This window comes from Channa argus, chromosome 1 (genome assembly GCF_033026475.1).
Source record: "Channa argus isolate prfri chromosome 1, Channa argus male v1.0, whole genome shotgun sequence".
Classification (NCBI taxonomy): domain Eukaryota; kingdom Metazoa; phylum Chordata; class Actinopteri; order Anabantiformes; family Channidae; genus Channa; species Channa argus.
In genome coordinates, this window is record NC_090197.1 from 14,948,154 (window position 1) to 14,967,327 (window position 19,174).

A 19,174-nucleotide genomic window follows, 5' to 3' on the forward strand; every position below is an offset into this window, starting at 1 on the left:
ATCGTGACAAGGAACAAACTGATAAGTACAAAGCAAAGCAGCCAAGAACTAGAACACGTAAGACTTATACAACAATAAGCGACAGCATATAACTCAAATAATTGATCACAATGATGCAATTATCATAATCACACAATAAGCATGAACTATGGTGGGTGTGTCAGCATGGAATCATTAACACATCACCCAATTGCACACAAAAGGTTTCCTGGCGGGTTATATGCAAGGTTGGGTAGTAAATAACACCATGAAAATAACAGGGGCGATGGGGAATGAAAGCGAGTAGAGGGGGATGGTGCAATAATAATGAAAGCAATAAAAGGAGACCCATTTTCACAGATGTGATCTGTGGCTCAGTTAAGGCAATGTGTGTATGTTCGTGTCTGTGCGTGAGAGAGAGGAAGATTTTCTGTGTATGTTCCCACTGAGCTCTCAGATGAGTTAAAATGAGTCACATCATCTTATCAATCACCCACTTACAGTAAAGCTATCCATTGCTTTTTTGTGTGTATTTGTGTTTGCACGAGTATGTGTACAGTGGTTGGGGCCAGAATGAAGCCAACATTGATACTGCAAAGCAGCCGCACGCATTTTCACCCACTGAGTAACTTTATATACTTGGCATTATAGAACTGTAGCCATATCTCTCACAATATCTGCATTCTTGCAAAGTTATCATATAGAAAATATACAGTAGACACATACACACTTAGAAAGGCAGACAGTATACAATACTGACTCAAAGTGAAAGAAAGGCATAGACTATATTTTTGTCATCAGTTTGACAGTAGTTAATGACATCAACATACATCTGGTCTTTTGCTTCTATTGAAAAGATACAGCTGGCTCAGTTGTTCATCGATGCACAGCTTCTTTCAGATAGATCAACAGCTGGATGTGCCCCAGGGAATATGCATGCACTCCACCCCGACACCCCCAAAAGCTCTCTTTCCATTATTTTAACACATGCAAGTATGAACACAGATGCCCACATTATCGCCTTTATATTTACTGCTATACACATCAATTTCCCTGAAAATACTAGAGTGCTGCATGATAAACTCTTCACTACAACTCTGTGTTTCTCTTGCCACCCCCCCCCACACACACTCACACACACACGCACGCACAACTGAACTTTACTGCCTATAAAAAGCGAATATTTTTAAGATCAATATTATGTTTTTATGTTGGCTATAGATACAACACGTGTAGAGTACATAGGTCATGGACAGGTCATCCTTAAAAATGCAATTAAAAAAATTAATGGACAAGGAGAAGGTTTATTTCAAACACAACCTGTCCCACACAGACACTTGTCTGAACCGTATACACAGATCAACACTCCCAATCCCAAAAGATAAAAAAAAAAAAAAAACTTACAAGAGTTCCTTTGGCTCCCGTCTGTTGCTGCAGGTGATGTGGACATCCCAGCAGGATGCTTTTTGCCCTCACAAGATAACCAAATGGGACAGATGGGGAGGCAGACAAAACAATGATAGTACACCAAAAACTCCACCAATCACAACAACACCTGCCCACCACACATCCTTGCGCTGTCTGTCACTCTGCACACATGCTCCTCCATACATAAGATGCTCCAGAGATGCTCACACAACACACAATATCATGTAGATCAACAAGCACTCTTACACACACTCGAATGCTGGGCGTTCTCAAGGAGGCGGCATCCAAGGAACACAAACGTGCATTTATGGATCGGCGATGCACCAGTGTCTAGCTCTGGTGTGGAGACTGCTGAGGCTGACAGTGGGGGGGGGGAGAGAGAGAGAGAGCGAGAGAGAGAGCGAGAAGGGGGGGAGAGAGAGAGAGAGAGAGAGAGAGAGAGAGAGAGGAGCATACCACTGGCTGCTGCCAAGCAAGAGAGGGGTGGTACTAAAGGGAAGAAGACACGATAAAGAGGGGGTGGGTATGTGTGCATAAGGAGGGAGAGAAATAAGGAGCATAGATCATTTAGGTTGTGTGTCTGTGCACGCTTCTATAACCCATGAATATTTGCCTCTGACCTTTGAGAAAAAGGAATGCCTCTTAAACTACTCTGCATCTTTTTTGTAAATGTGGCACAGTAGCTGTAAGAATTATTTTTATAAAAAGGGATGAGGAGTGAATACAGAGTACAGATAGTAACAAAACATAATCACTTACAAAACAATTTTTTCACTTTTATTATGCGTGCGTACACTCACACTTGCTCTTACACACAAATCCCACTGTCAAAAGTGAGACACACTTAGGCCCACACCCACTCTGTCTACCTCCACTGCCTGAGGGGTGGGCATAATAATCCTCCTCATTAGCATGATGCTGTGTAGAGCAGAGTTCCACCTATCTCTGTCTCCTTCTCTCATGTCCTTTAGTATCTCTCCCCTCGTCTTCTACACTGAATGTTAAGTGCAATTGATGAAAACAACTGAACACACAATTTTGCTGGTATGGCTACTGCAACCATGTTATTCAATTGGAAGGATTTCCAAAATTAAATAACCACTGCTTGCTGACAGATCAGAGCAGAAGGGAACTATTAACTATATAAAAACTATTAACTATAAAAATATTACCTGAAACTAGGCGCAAAAGGATTAATTTTGATTAAACCTCAAAATTTGGTAGTGAGTCATCCTGAAGAGAAACGAAACCCTCAAGCTTAAACATAACCACACACATACATTTCGACCTAAGGTTTCAACTTCATGACACATCGTAGCCCTCGATGCTCGAGGGATCGTTATGCAGGAAAAGTAACATCAGCAGCTGCAATCAATAGCATTTGGATACAGCTGCACGTGTCACACTGCAGGGAACTCAACAAAAATATCACAAGCTTCTTAATTAGCTATGGTGATTATATCTGCAACCCAGAGTGGGCTGGGGGAGGGGTGGAGTGCATTGGCTGGACTTTAGCATAGACTGCTGGACAAAGACACAAAGCAGTTCTTGAAAACAAATTATTAAAGAGGTATTTTGAGTTCTTAGTTCACAGAAGAAGCAGCTTCACGGGCAAAGAGTCATGCAAGGACACACTTTATTGTATTCTTACAACTGACAATGGTAAATTCTACAGAGATTTTAAAAGGCATGGCCTACAGTGTTGTAGATGTATTATTCCATCCCATCATTTTTTGCAAATCTGCCCAAACTCTGTCAGGTTGCACGGGGAGTGTGAGTGAAAAGTGCTTTTCATGTCTAGCCACAAATTTTCAATTGTACTGAGGCTGGGGCTCTGACTTGAATGCTTAATTTTGGTCTCTTAAGACCATTAAACCATCAGTTGATTTCAGAGTCTCCCAAACTTATATGTAGTGAGATTTAAAAATAGTATTCCTGTTGCTACTCTCCTATACATGTACAAGTGGGGAAATTCTTTGTCTTTATACTATAGTTTCTTGGCATTAAGCCGATTCCCCAGTAACTGGACCATTCAGATACAGGTGTATGTAATACAGTAAACAGGGCACTAATGCACCTATGCAATTAATTATTTTCTTGTGGTGTGGTTAGCGCTGCCACCTGGAAGTTAGCAGGTCTTCGGTTCGAATCTCTGGGCAGCTGCGGTCTTTATGTGTGGAGTTTGCATGTTCTCCCCATGGAAACATGGGTTTCCTTTGGGTACTCATGTAGGTTAGGTTTATTGTTGACTAAATTGCCGGTACGCATGAATGTGAATGGTTGTCTGCCTGTGTATGCCTCTCTGTGTTGACCCTGAGATATACTGTTGACCTGTCCAGTGTGGACCCCATTCTTGCCCAGTGACAGCTGGGATAGGCTTCAGCCCCTCTTCGACCATGAACAGGATAAGGGGATATTTTTAATTAATTCAGATTAGTTTGAAGAAATGTTATTGACTTTGAAAGAGACAGTATTTCATGAAATACAGAAAAAAACTCACCCATGATTCAGTGTTGTAAAATGTCAAAAATAAAAAGGTGAAATCTTCCAAGGTGGTGAATTTTATTTAAAACATTTTTGTCACTGTACACTGCCTGGCTCTCACTATGAATTTGTTATGAGTTTTGCTTTACAAAGACTGATATGCGAAAAATGGCAGCATAAACCCAAGACATTCCTAACCGTTGACTAATATAATAAAGATAAATGATATTCGTGGATGTCCAAAAAAGAAATGGGTGGCAAACATCTGATTCATCAGCCATGCTATTGGAGCTAAAATACTTGCTAATCTAATAACTACTTTCATTGGACTCATCAAACAATTGTATTTCCCACATCAAAACACAGCAGCTGGTGAGCGATCGAATTAGAATAACTGGGATCACTATTAGGAATAAAGAAAGTATTTTTCTAGACTAGACAGCAGTGGTGCAGTATGTTTAGACTGCAAGATAATTTTAAGCTGTCTGACAATTATGAGTAGAGAGAGGCTAATTCCCCAGGAGAGTAAGCTTTTATATTTGGTTACCAAGTGGTCTAAGATTCATAGTACCCTCTTGTATATTCTACCATATGTAACTGTTTACAATGCACCTGCTCTTTCCAAAAGTACAAAAGAAAGTGAAAGTAACAAAGCCGATCAAAATGGTTAAGAAGCTCTGAAAGGTGTAAACATTTCCACAACCACATTTTTGTGCTTTCATCCAGGACTGTGAGGATGTTTGTTTGCGCATTTGGAACTAGACAACATTTGGTGGTGTGAAAATGTGTGGGTGTGAACTTCACTATGAACTTCACTGCATAGTAAACTAGATGTAACCAAGTTGTGTATATGGTGTGGGAGCTATGAAGTTAAATTTGTGACTTATGCAACTGAATTTTGGTGATGTTGGCTGTGTTACAGTCCTTATTGTGCCTTTGTAGTTCATTTGTTAGAGGAGAGATGGGCCAAATGCCATAATATTTTTCTTTGCAACCAAACAAAAGATAAACAAAATTATTAGAAAACATATTAGTTTTTTTTTTTTTTTTTTTAATCAGAGAGCAATGTTTCAGAGTTGCATAGGGCATTCCAGGGCCGAACAATAATTATTTTCCTTCTCAATGATGACTTGTTATTTCTGATTTGTAATGTCAGTATCTTTAATTCAGAGAGATGCTATGAACAAGTTATTAAACAGCTTTGTTTGGCATTTAATGAGATTTTCTAGCAAACAACTATACTACCACCAGCATACAAAGTAGAAACCAGTGAAATTCATGCATGCTGACCCACACAAAGAAAGAGAATATTAAGATAGGAAAGCAATTAAGTATTTTCTCCTCCCCTCTAACATTTTCTGTGCATCAACTTTTTTTGCCAATACACATACACAAAACTTCATCATTTAAGCCCTATTATATTTTTTAATGCCTGTTCAGTCAAGTCTTTGTTAAACACGTTTTCTGCTTGACACTTAACCAACCATTACCAAAGCTTACAAACATGCCTCAATTGACAAAAACTGTCAAGTGTAGTGAGAGAATGAACAGAATGACAGATGAAAATGAGAGCAAAGACACAAAAATACAGTTGCCTTGGAAACTGACTTTTTGCAGTCCAGTCTTATGTAATCTATGGAGAGACTTGCCAAATTCTGCAGGCCATCCATAAACTTTGCTGCTCTTTTGTCCAAAAGCCTAACTTTGCTGAAAGAGTGGTGTTCACATTTGCCATAATACTGAAGTTGCATAAATTCCTGAGGAGCTGGTCTCATCTACTATTTCAACAAGCAGAAATAAATAAACACAGAAGAAAAAAAGCATCTCACAAAATACTTAGTAATATACTTAGTAGTATAATAATACTAGTAAGCATAGTTAAAATATGATTAATTGAAAGTCCATTATCTTTGTATTTTTACAAAACACAGACAAAATGCGGTGCATTAACCGCCACAAATGACTCATGTAAGTGGGATTTACTTAGGAGTCCTCTAACTCTAACATAACCACAAAGATGACAGCCAGCAAGTGTGTAGCATGTTCTTTGCTTGTGTGAGGCGAGAAAGCAGAAGACCTGGGACTATGCATAAAAATGGTAAGCAAGGTTTGCAAGAGTTTAAGCAAGGATATTACTTATAATTTACAATTTATACTGAAGTTGGTAATAACCAACTGGACCGACACTGAGTCAACAAGCTGAACGAAGCTAAAAAGGTGCTGACGGCCTTATTGTGATTTACTGCAAAAAGCAACAGACTGGAGAGAGATCATTTAAATCTATCAACAACACATTACCTTTGGTATTCTTTGTTGGCGAGGTTGTATGTCTTGTCCACTGTCATGTGAATCGCTGAATTTTAAATGTTTATGTTTTAAATGAGAAACTAGTAAAACTGGGTTTCTTTATATAGCCACTGAAAAAAGAGGTAATTCTCAGTTATTTCTGTGTTGGGGGGCAGAACTGTAGATATTCTTGAACTCGTGTGATCTCCACACCCAGCTGTTTTCTAGTTTCTACAACCTTAACAAAATTGTTTCGCCAATATTGACAAGCAGTTCATTAATAACTGGATTTTGCAGCTGCCTGTGTGGGTGGTATTTCATCTAGTCGGAAGAGGGGTCATACTGCAATTACAGAAGGTATGAATCAGAATATTTTATGGCAGCAAATCTTATCAAATCTTCTTGGTATCTTTGTACCATCAAAATCAAGCAAATACACTGCTAAAATATTCTATTATTCTGTTAAAAGTCAGAAAAAAACATTTCACCTCTTGCCTAGGTGATAGTCAGGAGACATCCACGTATTTTACTGTATGCGGATAAGTAAATAACGTATAAGAAGATGTCGCCCTCCATAATTGGAGAGTCACATTTTATTACCAGCTGTGTCACTTTGTTTTTTGACATACAGTAGGTGAATGACTGAATGCTGTAAGGAAATGAATACTTTCAGTTTCATTAGCGTGTAAGATTGTTGAAATGTTGAATAATGTAGATAATGGAAAATCACAGCCTAGTGAAACCCTTAGGCAGGATCACAAATTTCTATCAAGTTGTGGTTACAGTAAGTCAATTCACTGGTGTCTGAAATGTTGTAAACACTGTTGTACCCAGAGACCCTGGCTTTGGCAGGCATGGGACTTCTAATTCTTCACCTAATATTTATAATTTTCCTTTTTTTCTGGATCACATTTGAGAACTAAATGGTGATCTTCCTTTCTAAAGTTTTTAAAAAGGATAGAAAAGAGTCACACCTGGATGTCCTTGGAGGACAGCAAGCACCAAATTCTCCCTGCAATGTTTGTGCCCAATGCCTGGTCTCTCCTTATTCGTCAACAAGGTAGCTAGACACAGATGCATAACTGCTGACTTTATGAGCCCGTTCTAATACAGAGAGATGAAATACACCATAACAAGAGTCACTCGTCCCATTATGTGTAATCCAGATATAGCACTCAAGTTCCCCTCTTGTTAAGAGACAACTGTAGAAGCCATAATTAGCCATTATAGCTGTATGTGTTTTAGAAGGTAACAAAATGATTCACAGAGTGACCTGCCTACTTTGCCTAATTGAAGAGACACTTTAGACTCTATGTAAAATTCTGTACATTTTAAAGTTCCAACAGAGACTCATAGACATCATGTGCAGGAGGGTTAGTCTAAACCAGGGGTTCCCACACTTTTTTGGCTCACAAAATTTATTTATGAATATATTGAGAATTCTTTGTATGCACAATATATGTTGGTGTAGCTTGGTGTACCGTACCCAATGCCGCTCCACATTTCTCTTCTTCGGTATAGCGATGACAGACTGGCAGATGAGGTAAACGCACCTCGAAAATGACATAGTGAAAAAAAAGTCCACCTCCGGCTCCGTATGGAAAGGGTAAGTTTTCGTTAAGTTTAAAAGCAATAAATTCTAGTTTTCTAGTTTTGCAGCACTAGGCGCCATTTTATGCATGCGCAGGTAAATCAGAAATTCCAGAAATTTCATAGAGAGGACAGATGATGGGCTGATGTATACTTTGTTAATTCCATGCGATCTACTCACACTACCTTTGCGATCGACCGGTAGATCGCGATCGACGTATTGGGCACCCCTGGTCTAAACTATCAGGCCTTCTCTGGGGGCTAGAACCAAACTGGATTTCTTTCCCAGGACATCAATAGCAATAAACAAGCTCTCCAGGCACATGGAGGTGAAGAAAGATGTCCAACAAATAAGAGTTATCCACTTTACTATTACCTGTATGACAGAACACAGGCAGATGCCGTGAGGATAAATCCAGTCAGATGAATGAATAAATGAACAAATGTATTGGGCATAATGCCCATTGCCACCTGTGTGCTGTATGTCAAAACCTGTAGTAACAACTTTTCAGCAGATTATTTTCTTCTGCTCCTTCTTTTGTGTTCCGGTCTCTCACTACTGTGTACAAACCCACATTTATGTTGGAGTGTTTCTAAATGTCTTTTCTGCAAGCTGATGAAGGCCAATTCACAAAAAGGTGGGAAGTTGTTGCCAAGCAACTCTACACCTCAGGCAGTCCTCTTTATTTCCCTGTTTCCCCCTATTGGCTTTCACTTTCTTTGGCACCACCACAAAACAAATGCTGTTTTATGGTGGTGCATAGTCCCAGAGTATCTTATTGCCAGTGAAGTCAAATATAAAAAGCCCTATCAGGGGAAATGCATAGAAGGTTGGAAAGGACTGTGGGGACTGGATTCAGGGGAACATAGGCAGGAAAAGCACTGAAGAGAGGGACAGGGGACGGATAAGAGATGTAAATTGAATTTCAGATCAAAAGTCAAGGAAATAACCTTGATAGACCCTTTATAATCGTGTTCAAATTAAACAGAGATGTAAGAATTTCTATACACAATTCAGATTATGTTTAAACACTGATCCACACCAAAGTCTTGTTTATTAAAGTGAAAAAAGATCACATTAAATCCCATTTCCAAGTTTCTGTCATTTTCTACCGTAGCATCTCTCATGACAACATGTCTCTCATCTTGCTATGGTTATGAGCTAGTGACTAGAATGACACACTGTGCAACACCTGTAACCGTTTCTGCCAGTCGCAGTTCAGTAACACACCAGAGAGCAGCTGTGAGGAAAACAAGGAAAGGAAGTGGTACACACAGAGACCCCTGTGCCTGTTCACTTGCATTAAAAAAGAAATGGGGAAAACAAAACTGCTGCAAAAGAAACACACACATTCACAAACATTCAGACATACACTGACTCATGCATGCACTTTTCAAAGTTGTCACAGGCACACGGTGAATGCTTCTGGATTCCACCCGTGGCACCATCTGTTCTTACACTGGCCAATTCAAGGAGACAAAAACTCAGAAATCATTAAGGATGCAATATGGCTCCCATGTTAATCACCAGCCTTCATCATTTCCATTGAAAATGAGCCATTGAGCGACAGCGAATTGGGGACAGTTTGTTATTCACAATCTGTTCATGAAAGCAATATTTTATAGAACATTTTTAGAACTGCAGGAGAGACTCTAAAGACACAAATGCAGTTTTTATATAAGACAAACTTAACAAGATACACCAGGTAGATCGCACAAGCTAAGACGACTTGCATTCTGTTTTCTCACGAACATTTTAGATATACAGTAAGGGACCTCATAGTTTACCAAGTGAGTACTGGCATTAAAGCTTTTTTTAGCTCTAACTAAAAATCTCCATACAAAAGCCTGATGGTGTGGAACCACAAAAACTCAAGCAGAATGTCTTCCTTCCAAGAGCTTAAAATACAATGACCCCAGTGTATCTGTTCAGCTACTTACACGGTAATTACTGACCAGTGCTACTACTGTACCCTTGTTATCACTTACCATTTTTACCATTTCATGTCACAGGGAGGGATTTTTAAAACCAAGCCTTTTTTAATAGGTTTAACGCTTAGGTTTAACCCAGGGAGGTGGCACTGAGTGCCTCGCTCAGGGTCACACCTGGTGGGTAGGCTGGGATTTGATCCCGCTAACTTCTGCATCCTATCCTGCTGCTCTACCCATTGATCTACCAGGCCGCCAATTAAGTTGTCAGGCAAGATTCAGTACTTTGCATCGCATAAGGTTAAAAAATATCACTGTTGACACAATCAGCACAGAGCAAGAAGTGTGATCACAATTAAAATTGATTAACCTATTATATCTCCAGCACAAATGGAGCAGGTGTTTTCTTTCACTGTGCTTTAATTAGTGAACAGGAACATATTTCCTAATATACAGTAATAACACACGGTGTTATAAATACACCTAATTATAAGGCTAAATCCCAATCCACAACAAGATTCCATCCCATGCCCAATTTAACTGTTTTTATACAGTAGATTACACAAAATATTGGGCAGTATCAAAACCATGCATCTATTCTTGTGGCATGAATGCAATGATAGGTTACCTTTGACAAAAAAAAAAAAAAAATGCAGACAAAAACGTTTGTGGGTATAAATTTCGGTTTGTTATAAAAAGCATTCAACCCCCAGACGTTTGCGACCCTCATAGTTTTGCAAGAGTAAATCAAGGTTGATTGAACTTGGCTTTTTTTTAAAACAGATAAACAGATAAAACCTTTAAGAGTTACATGACTCGCTGTTTCATGACACTTTCTTTCATAGAATAGCTCCACCTTGTGTACAAAAAAACTAAATACTTAATGAACTGTTTTTGTTGCAACTTTTTGTGAGACCTCAAACTCTTTCTATACATTACATTTGGTCTAAAGGTAACTGTAGTATTTTATGCCAAATACTGTGTATCAAGAGGACATACTAAACTGTACCCTTGAAAACATTTTTTGAGGTTTTAGGCCGAATCAAAAACGTTACATAGTGCACGATAATTTCAGCTTTTCCACCAGCCCATCAGAAAAATAATGACCTGCTTTGACAAACTTAAGCAATTTCCCTGAAAGAGTAAAAATGAGGTTGAAGTTGGTGACATGCCCAAAGCAGTTTGAGACTAGATCACAAAGCAGAATGAATGTTTGCTTTTGCCTGTTATGGCTTGGCATTATGGCAAAGTTGCCTATCTATCAGAGTCAAAAACAAGATTTGATAACAACTACTTTCTGGTCCCTTAGCAACTTTTGTGTTGTGTTTATAAAGGTGTTCATTATCTAGTTTCATATTCATGTTTCTCCAGTCTAGCTCTACATTTGAAATATACAGCACACATACAGCTTGTCTCCACTTTCAGAAGATATGGCTGAAAGTAAGATACAGATATTCTCCCCTGACATGATTCAGCGTTATGTAACAGTTCTTTTATCTGAAAAGTTACAGTAGATTCATTCAAACTGGAGCGCCAATCTTCTGTTTGATATTTAAATGAATCCGACTACTTTTGAGGCACTGTGCATTCCAATCAAGGATTTCATCAGAAGTCTGTGTGGACACTAGCACCTCAATGCCAAGGACATGCAGTGTGCAAAACTCAGGCAATATGGCAAACAGTGTATCTATCGCAACCATGTGTCCGTTTCTGCATTCAGGAAACCTCCTCCATACATAACCACAGTTCGATTTAGTTTTCTCTTTAATTCAGGGATACCCCCCAACTGCTGTATTCTGATCGAAATAATATATCATAATCTCTTATCTGTCCTGACCCCTGAAGGGGTCAAGTCTACTTGTCACGCAGGGTACACACATACAATTACTGGCCACTTTATTAGCAAAACCTGTACAATCTAAGGCAATGCCATGAATTCTGCTTTTACAAAGTTATAATTTCTCAGTTTTTAAGTTGAAACTTTCAGAAAGGTGATAATTCCATACGGTTATTGAGGTCATAGTGGGTAGTGGAATCATACTGGATTATAAGAAGAGCTGGTTCTTATGTTGTGAGTGTACACACTGACCTAAAATTACTGGTGTGAATTCAATTCTCACTAAGAAAATCTTTAAAACCCGCTTTGTTAGGCCAACCATCCATCTACCCCAACCACCTCCTGGCAAACTTTTCTCTGTCTAATACTATAGTAGGTGACAGTGTTGTGTGCAATACAGCCACTATGCATAACCCACAGTAATTTTCTTATGTTCATTGTTAGTACATGCTTGTACAGACCTACTTAGTTTTATTTCAAATAGAAATTTTAAGCAAAAATAGTGCTGACAAAAATTAGGTTTAATCAATATGTCTATATAATAAAAGTAATTCTCAATTTCACAAGAAGAAATGCATGAACAAAGTTGACAAAGTCAAAATGGAAGGGAAAAAAGCAGGATGTCAGTAACATGAATCCATTTCCCTAGATCCATGTCTTTGGCTTATTGAAGCATTACATCCACAGGCAGCTCTTTCTATTGCCGTAAAAGTGAACTCTTTCCTATTACTATCCCCACAGACTGCACGCAGTGAGGCTGTATAAAGATTTACTCAGTCAGATGGGATAAAGTCAGTGCTCAAAGCAGGAGAGATTAAGACAAGAAGTGTGTGTGTGTCTTTGTGCAGACATGTGCATGCTCTTATATTAGGAGAGGAGAGGACACGTTATTCAACAGACTACAGCTGAGTGTGTGAGCAAAATGACAAAGCAAATAAATAAATAAAAAATTCGAGTGAGATGGGTAAATTATCCCCCAGGCTCTCAATGCAGGCAAACTCCATCTTTTCCTTAGCCAGAGAGGGTCTGTCACAGTTTATTCCACTGAGGTTGCCTTGCCACAGTCTGAATCAGAAGCATGTCTGTTCCCAAGTGTATCACCCTAAAAAAAAAACAAGCAAAAGCAAAGGAAAAAGGAAGCGCATTTTGAGGATTCATTCATGCCACCTGAGTGTTGTTTATACTGTGACATACAGGTCGAAAAACAGAATTCTTACTTAAATAAATTTAAATCCAATAATCATTATTTTGTAGTGCTTTTAGACACAAGCCTTCTAATAATATGTCAATTTATTTAACCCATCATTTTTTGTTAAATATACAGTGTGACAATTCCAATGTATTCTAATATCTGTAGGGGATAAAAAGCCAGAAAGTGGTGTTCTTGTAGAGAAAATCCAACTTGATGGTATTGATTTATTTTTATTGTGACCAATATTTTTGGTCAAAATGTGATGTCTAGGTCTAAACATAATTTCACATTTTAAAAAGGAATTAGTGTTAAATGTATGAAAACAAAATCCTACAAAAATAAAGAAAAACTAAAAAACATTGAGTTGACTGGATTGTAATGGATACATGTCTCCATCTAGTGGTTAGATGTTGTAGCAAGAGAAAATATAATCTGTTAAAAGTTTTTGGTAGTAAAAGTAAAATTGATTTGTTTTGAGAGGGTTTGTGTATTTTATCCTATCTACTGTCTCAACTAAAACATGCAGATAAAGAGCTCTGTGTCTCTTATGTTTTCAGCAACAGGTTTAAGGCACAACCCCCTGTAAAAACAAAATATAGAGAAAAATTAAGATTAACCTATTATCTATATATACATTTTTTAATAGTAATCTCATAGAGTTAACGCAAATTAAATCTAGAAACAAAATTAATGACAGGAGAGGTACTGGAGGAAGTGGCACCACCTGTAGGTTGCTGTGTGTAACATAGGTTTATTGTGAAAACAGGTTTGACCGTTTGTGTGGCTTTTGTGCTTTTGCTTTGATGATTTTTTTTTAGATAGGTGTCGCCCTAATTAGAAAACAAAAAGGGGTTCCATAATAATGCCACCATTTATGTTTATTTTATAGGCTCATGCTGTAGAAATCCCTGAGATAGAAATGAAACAAAAAAGAACTACATTTTTATCTACAACTACACACAAACATGAAGCGTCATCAAAGGTTGACTTAAAAGGTGTTTGGTATAGTTGTTTACCATTATTGGGCCAATGAAGCAATGGTTTTCTTAGCATGTTCCCTTTAAGTCTGCGGTCTATGAGCAGTTATCCAGCAGAGGGTGATCTTTTTCCTGTTTATACACCAGATTTTAAGGAAGAATATTAACCCTCAGGGTGAGCAAATACAAAGAAACACAAGGCTCCACATTGCATTAACAATCACAGAGCTTAAACGAATTGTTGCCATGAACAAAGTTTTTATACCATTTGTCAGCTGAATAATCCATAACAAATCTTCCAATCAAAAACTTTAAATTCCACTCAGAATCTAACCAGCTGCAAAATATGAACAATTCAGGTCTTCACTCCTGATGAGGGCAGTAAAACCTAATAAAAATGTTCTTAAAGATCAGATCAATAAATCTTCTGTGTCTCACTCTCTTGATTCCAGATACATCCTAATAATACAGGTTTGTTATTTAGAATAATCATGCCATGTCCTGGATCGATTATGGTCATATTTTGGCTGACAGAAATCAGTAATTATAGACTTATGGGTGCAGAAATTAAAACACGTGATACACATGCTTTTGATTCGTTATGCCATGAACCATCTATTTGCATAAAGTGCATTATAATGATTCATGCTAACATAATATACTATTTTGAGGGTCCATTTAGATGTAACACATAAATAAAAGAGCAGTAAAACATTACGATTTAAAACAATATTATGGTGTGTTTTATTGCATCTTAAATTAAACTGGAATTTTTGCAACAGTAACTCTAATGACTTCAAACCCACAAAAAATAAAAATACTCTTTTCAAAGAGAGTTTTTATCATGATTATCATCATACATTTTTTATCATGAGCTTATTTTAAAAGCCATGTTTCTGCTTAACTGTTTCTTCCTGGCTAAAAATAAAGTTCATTCTGAATGCTTTTTTAAAAGTAAAATTAAACATTTACCACTCGTATGTTGGTTTTGTCATGAATAGGAGATGAAACATGACACAAAGACAAGATTGTGTCAATAAACAGAGCCAGTTGAATAAGGCATAACACATTCTCAGAGAGGGGTGAAGTCCACACTACACTACTTAATGCGTACTACTCTCTCTGTTTCACTGACCTAAAAACATTTCCTGACTCTGTGAACTTAGCTTCACAATGAAGCTTACTCTATATCTGGCACAATAATTGGTGTTCGTGGAGCAAGTGTAAATACTGAACCACATCTATTCATATATAAAAAGTAGAGCCATTCTATACTGAGGAGAGCAATATTGATACAGGGATGTCCATCAAACAAACCCTACAGTATTCTATAATGGCAGGCAGAGGGGATTTTGGACTATTGCTGATAAAGGTTCCAAAGGTAACAGTTAACTTGTTCTTCCATATTTTAACTTTCATATGGCCATGCAGTGATAAAATGTAAGCTTTTGCCACATGCTTGATCATCAACAAGCAATAAAACTGAATTGTGGCTATAGGAAAAGATAACATTAAAAGAGTAATAAAAGTTATAAGAACTCTGGGTAAGCGGCATGTTAAAATAAAAATCTGAAGAATCTGGAGAATGTAGCAGCATACAGCAGCACATAAAATAAATATTATGGCTCCACAAATGAGACATAACTATTTCACAATTTAAACTATTTCTATTTCATATATAAACTAGTACTTTATATTAATGAGAGTATGAGAAGGCATTCACATTCCAAGTTATTTTGATTGGTTTAGTCCAGTTTAATGAACTGGTTTCAATTTATGACACAGTAAATGTGTGGTATGGATACCAAGATCACAACTGGTTCTTTCAGTTGCTTTTATTTCTGCCAGTCACAACATAATAAGTTACGTAGCAGGTGCTATTAGGAACAGTTACTTGAAAATAAGCATGTACAAATTATTTACACATTTTTACAGCTTATTTTTTTGCAAAAGTTGAGAGAAACCTAGGAAACTTTGCAAATCTGTGATAACGATCACAATGGATCTGCTGCCATATTTCCAGTCTACCCTGGCTCCATATTGTGTACTACAAATATACAAAAATAGACTTCTGGTGACCTGCAGAAGTTATTTATGTGTCTGTGCTAGCTCTGTGATGGACGGAGCTATTAAGAACGGTTCCTGCTATTGTGCCTCAAGCATGTACGAATATTTTATGGGCTCCAGTGATCACAACAAGAAACATGCTCTCCCTGGAAAACAGACCAGGGTGAAGTATTGGATGAACACATCAATAGTTCATTGTCACCTACAGTAAAATGTAGCATTTTAGCAGAACAATACAAAAGTAGTATTTCTTGTACTATAGCTTAATTAGTGTTCTCCAACTAGATTCTCTAGACTTAATTATTCAACTCGATTGATCAATTCACTGTTCACTCTTAGGGCTAGTTGCCCATCATATTATCCAATGGTGAACAACAAATAAACACAGATCAGCAGTTCACCACATGGCTCCTATGTTACCTAAAACTAAACATATTGTAATATACAGCAATCTGAGTTTGAGAGTCTAGCAGTAATCACTGCTTATTGCATAGTTTCTCTCAGCCATCCATTTATTGCTAGTAAATTAGCACAGGCCTAATTTGTAGTTGTGATATGCCAAACAATAGTGATCAGCAGGTGAGATGTGCTTTGGGACTTGCACAACATGAAAAAATTGATAGGTGGCCTTGTGCTTTGTTGAAGTCAACATTGCATATCTCAAAACTCTATGTGCAGCAGTGCTGGCAGATGTCATAGCCACCAGGACGGGTGAAACTTTGGGCACACGTAAGTCTTAACTTATGCTCTTTTCTGGGTGCAACACTTAATTTATTTATTAATTCATTTACCAAACAAAACGTGTCTATATCTGCCTCACTAGACTTCATATTTCCATATTCTTCATAAAACAACAAACAGCAGAAACTGAGTGTTACACATTAATGCTAGGCCTAAGAGAGAAACACTGGGACAAAGATGGCGCAATAATACTGCATAAAAAACTTTAAAGATAAAATCCTTTGATCTGTATTTCAATGAATTAGTGTTTGGTTACGCCAACATTTATAAGAGTACAAATCTGGACCAAAATTTATTCATTTGTGTCTAGGAGAACAAAAGTATATTTCCATGAATTTATACAGTTAACTTACTGTAATTACTGTGCCACAAAGCTTCTAGCACCAAATATTTTGCTAATACACATGAACGAAATTCACTTCAACACTCTTTAATTAAACCCAGCACTCGTGACCATCTTTACATTGTGAAGACGTTTCAACAACACATAAACACCAAATGCTTGTAAAGTACCTCATAAGAAAACAAACATGGTTTTATTGTTTACATTACATTGTAAACAGGAAATTAAAACATGTAAGCATAACAAAACTAAAGCAATGCACATTAGTCATACACACATCCGCTGGTGTGTGGAGGCTATGCACCGTCTGTCACCCATATCTAATTCCTGCTCCATTTCTTCCTCATGCTCATCCACTCATAAGTAACTCTCCCTTTCTGTCCTAAGGCAATGTGACATGGAAAGCACTGTATAGCTAGCTTTAATGTGTATCCAGTCACAGCTTTAAACTATACTTGTCTGACCATCTTTTCCATGCACATCAGCCAACATTAGAGAACTCGTATGCTTAATTGATTCCACACACCAAAGATCTATGGAGAAGGGCACAGATAAGAAAGCAGGAGTGACAGCAGACTTCAGAAGTGCTTAAAGGAATTGAGAAGGAGCTAGAGAGGGGCGGAAGATAAAATGGGTGAGATATGACAGTGATGTCTTGTTTAGCTGCAGGCCAGAGGTTCACATGATGGATTTTATCACGTGTCTTTCGAACTTACAGTGTCAAGACTGATGTGTGTCGCCTAATCTAGAAAAGCAAGTGCTGAATCTGCTTAGGTTTGAGACGTGAGACTGAAAGGAGTGAAACTTAATGCTGGCACAAACTAATGTGATTTGACATGGTTCCACGGGAAATACACTGACATGTTACCTGCTCACACTCTGCACTGACAGTGTTAAAAGGTCTAAAAATGCAAATATAAATTCAAGAGTTTCTCAACTGCGCTGTAACAACAAATTCATATTGAATTTATTTATTGATATATGATATGAAATGACCAATATGTGCAGAAGAATCTCAGAGCAATCAAGGTTTATGTTATTTTACAGTCTCTAATATTGCCTACATGAGTAGTCCGTAAAATATGCTGGCTGTCCTTAAAACGGCACTGAAAAGGGGACTGTCTAGAATAGAACAGAGCTAAAAAAGCAAAGCTGCTGTCTCTAGATTTTAGAAATTAGCTATTTTGGCAGCTATGAGTTTATCCACAATTCAAACTGTTGTAATAATCCACACTTGGCTTCGGTTATACCAGCTTTGGATAATGTGTTTTACTGATTTCTGTCAATCACTAAACCTCCTTTGCCAAGCAGTTTAAATGTATTTGTGTCTGGAGATAGAATGAGATCTGATGGACACCCACCTCCACCGTGACAATGTTGAGGTTTGTTTGTGTGTGTGTGTGTGTGTGTGTTGGCATCACTGGCACATTGATTTATTAGTTGCAGTTTCTTGCACTAGCAATGTGTTTGGATATGTAGGTCATATGTTTACAATCAAGAGATACAGATGCACATGCATGCCAAGTCATTAACATACTCCATTTAGGAGGATTTAACATTTATCAGAGACTATGGATGAAGCCCAGATGCTGTTACATAAGTCACTGCTGATATGAAAGCTGTCAGTGTTCCACTGATACCACTTAATCTGTCCAGGCTAAGTGCACATGGACTATGCGGATGGAGGAATTTGTATTGACTGATGCATGATGACCAGTTTTGGTTTGGCTTATTGTTATAAATTTCACATTAGTTTGACACTGCATTTTAAGCGATTCAAATGATGAATTTACAGTACTTATTTGTTTCATGCCAAGGACCCAATCAAAATGTGAGTTTTACATGGGATACTGCTAAAAACAATCTTCTTCTTCTTCTTTTCCTTTCGGCTGTTCCCTTTCAGGGGTCGCTACAGCGAATCATGTGCCTCCATCTAACTCTGTCCTCTGCATCCTCTTCACTCACACCAACTAACTTCATGTCCTCCCTCACTACATCCATAAATCTCCTCTTTGGTCTTCCTCTAGACCTCCTGCCTGGCAGGTCCAACCTCAGCATCCTTCTACCGATATATTCACAATGTCTTCTCTGAACATGTCCAAACCACCTCAATCTGGCCTCTTTGACGTTATCTCCGAAACATCTAACATGAGTTGTCCCTTTGATGTCCTCATTCCTGATCCTGTCCATCCTCGTCACTCCCAAAGAGAACCTCAACATCTTAAGCTCTGCTACCTCCAGCTCTGCCTCCTGTCTTTTCTTCAGTGCCACTGTCTCTAAGCCGAACAACATCGCTGGTCTCACCACCGTCTTGAACACCT

General features: G+C 37.9%; 1 protein-coding gene across 5 annotated transcripts in view; it reads right to left on the reverse strand.

The window, feature by feature from the left end:
* Positions 1–19,174, reverse strand: part of dtnbp1b (dystrobrevin binding protein 1b) — a 62,694-nt gene that overhangs the window by 30,185 nt on the left and 13,335 nt on the right. Inside the window, exon 1 of one of the 5 annotated variants that reach the window (XM_067500295.1) lies at positions 1,384–1,773. The exons of the other annotated variants lie outside the window; for them this stretch is intronic. Within the exon in view, the coding sequence (XP_067356396.1) occupies positions 1,384–1,429 (46 nt within the window). The 5' untranslated portion in view covers positions 1,430–1,773. Of the gene's footprint in view, positions 1–1,383; positions 1,774–19,174 lie in introns of those variants that run through there. 5 annotated transcript variants of the gene reach the window in all.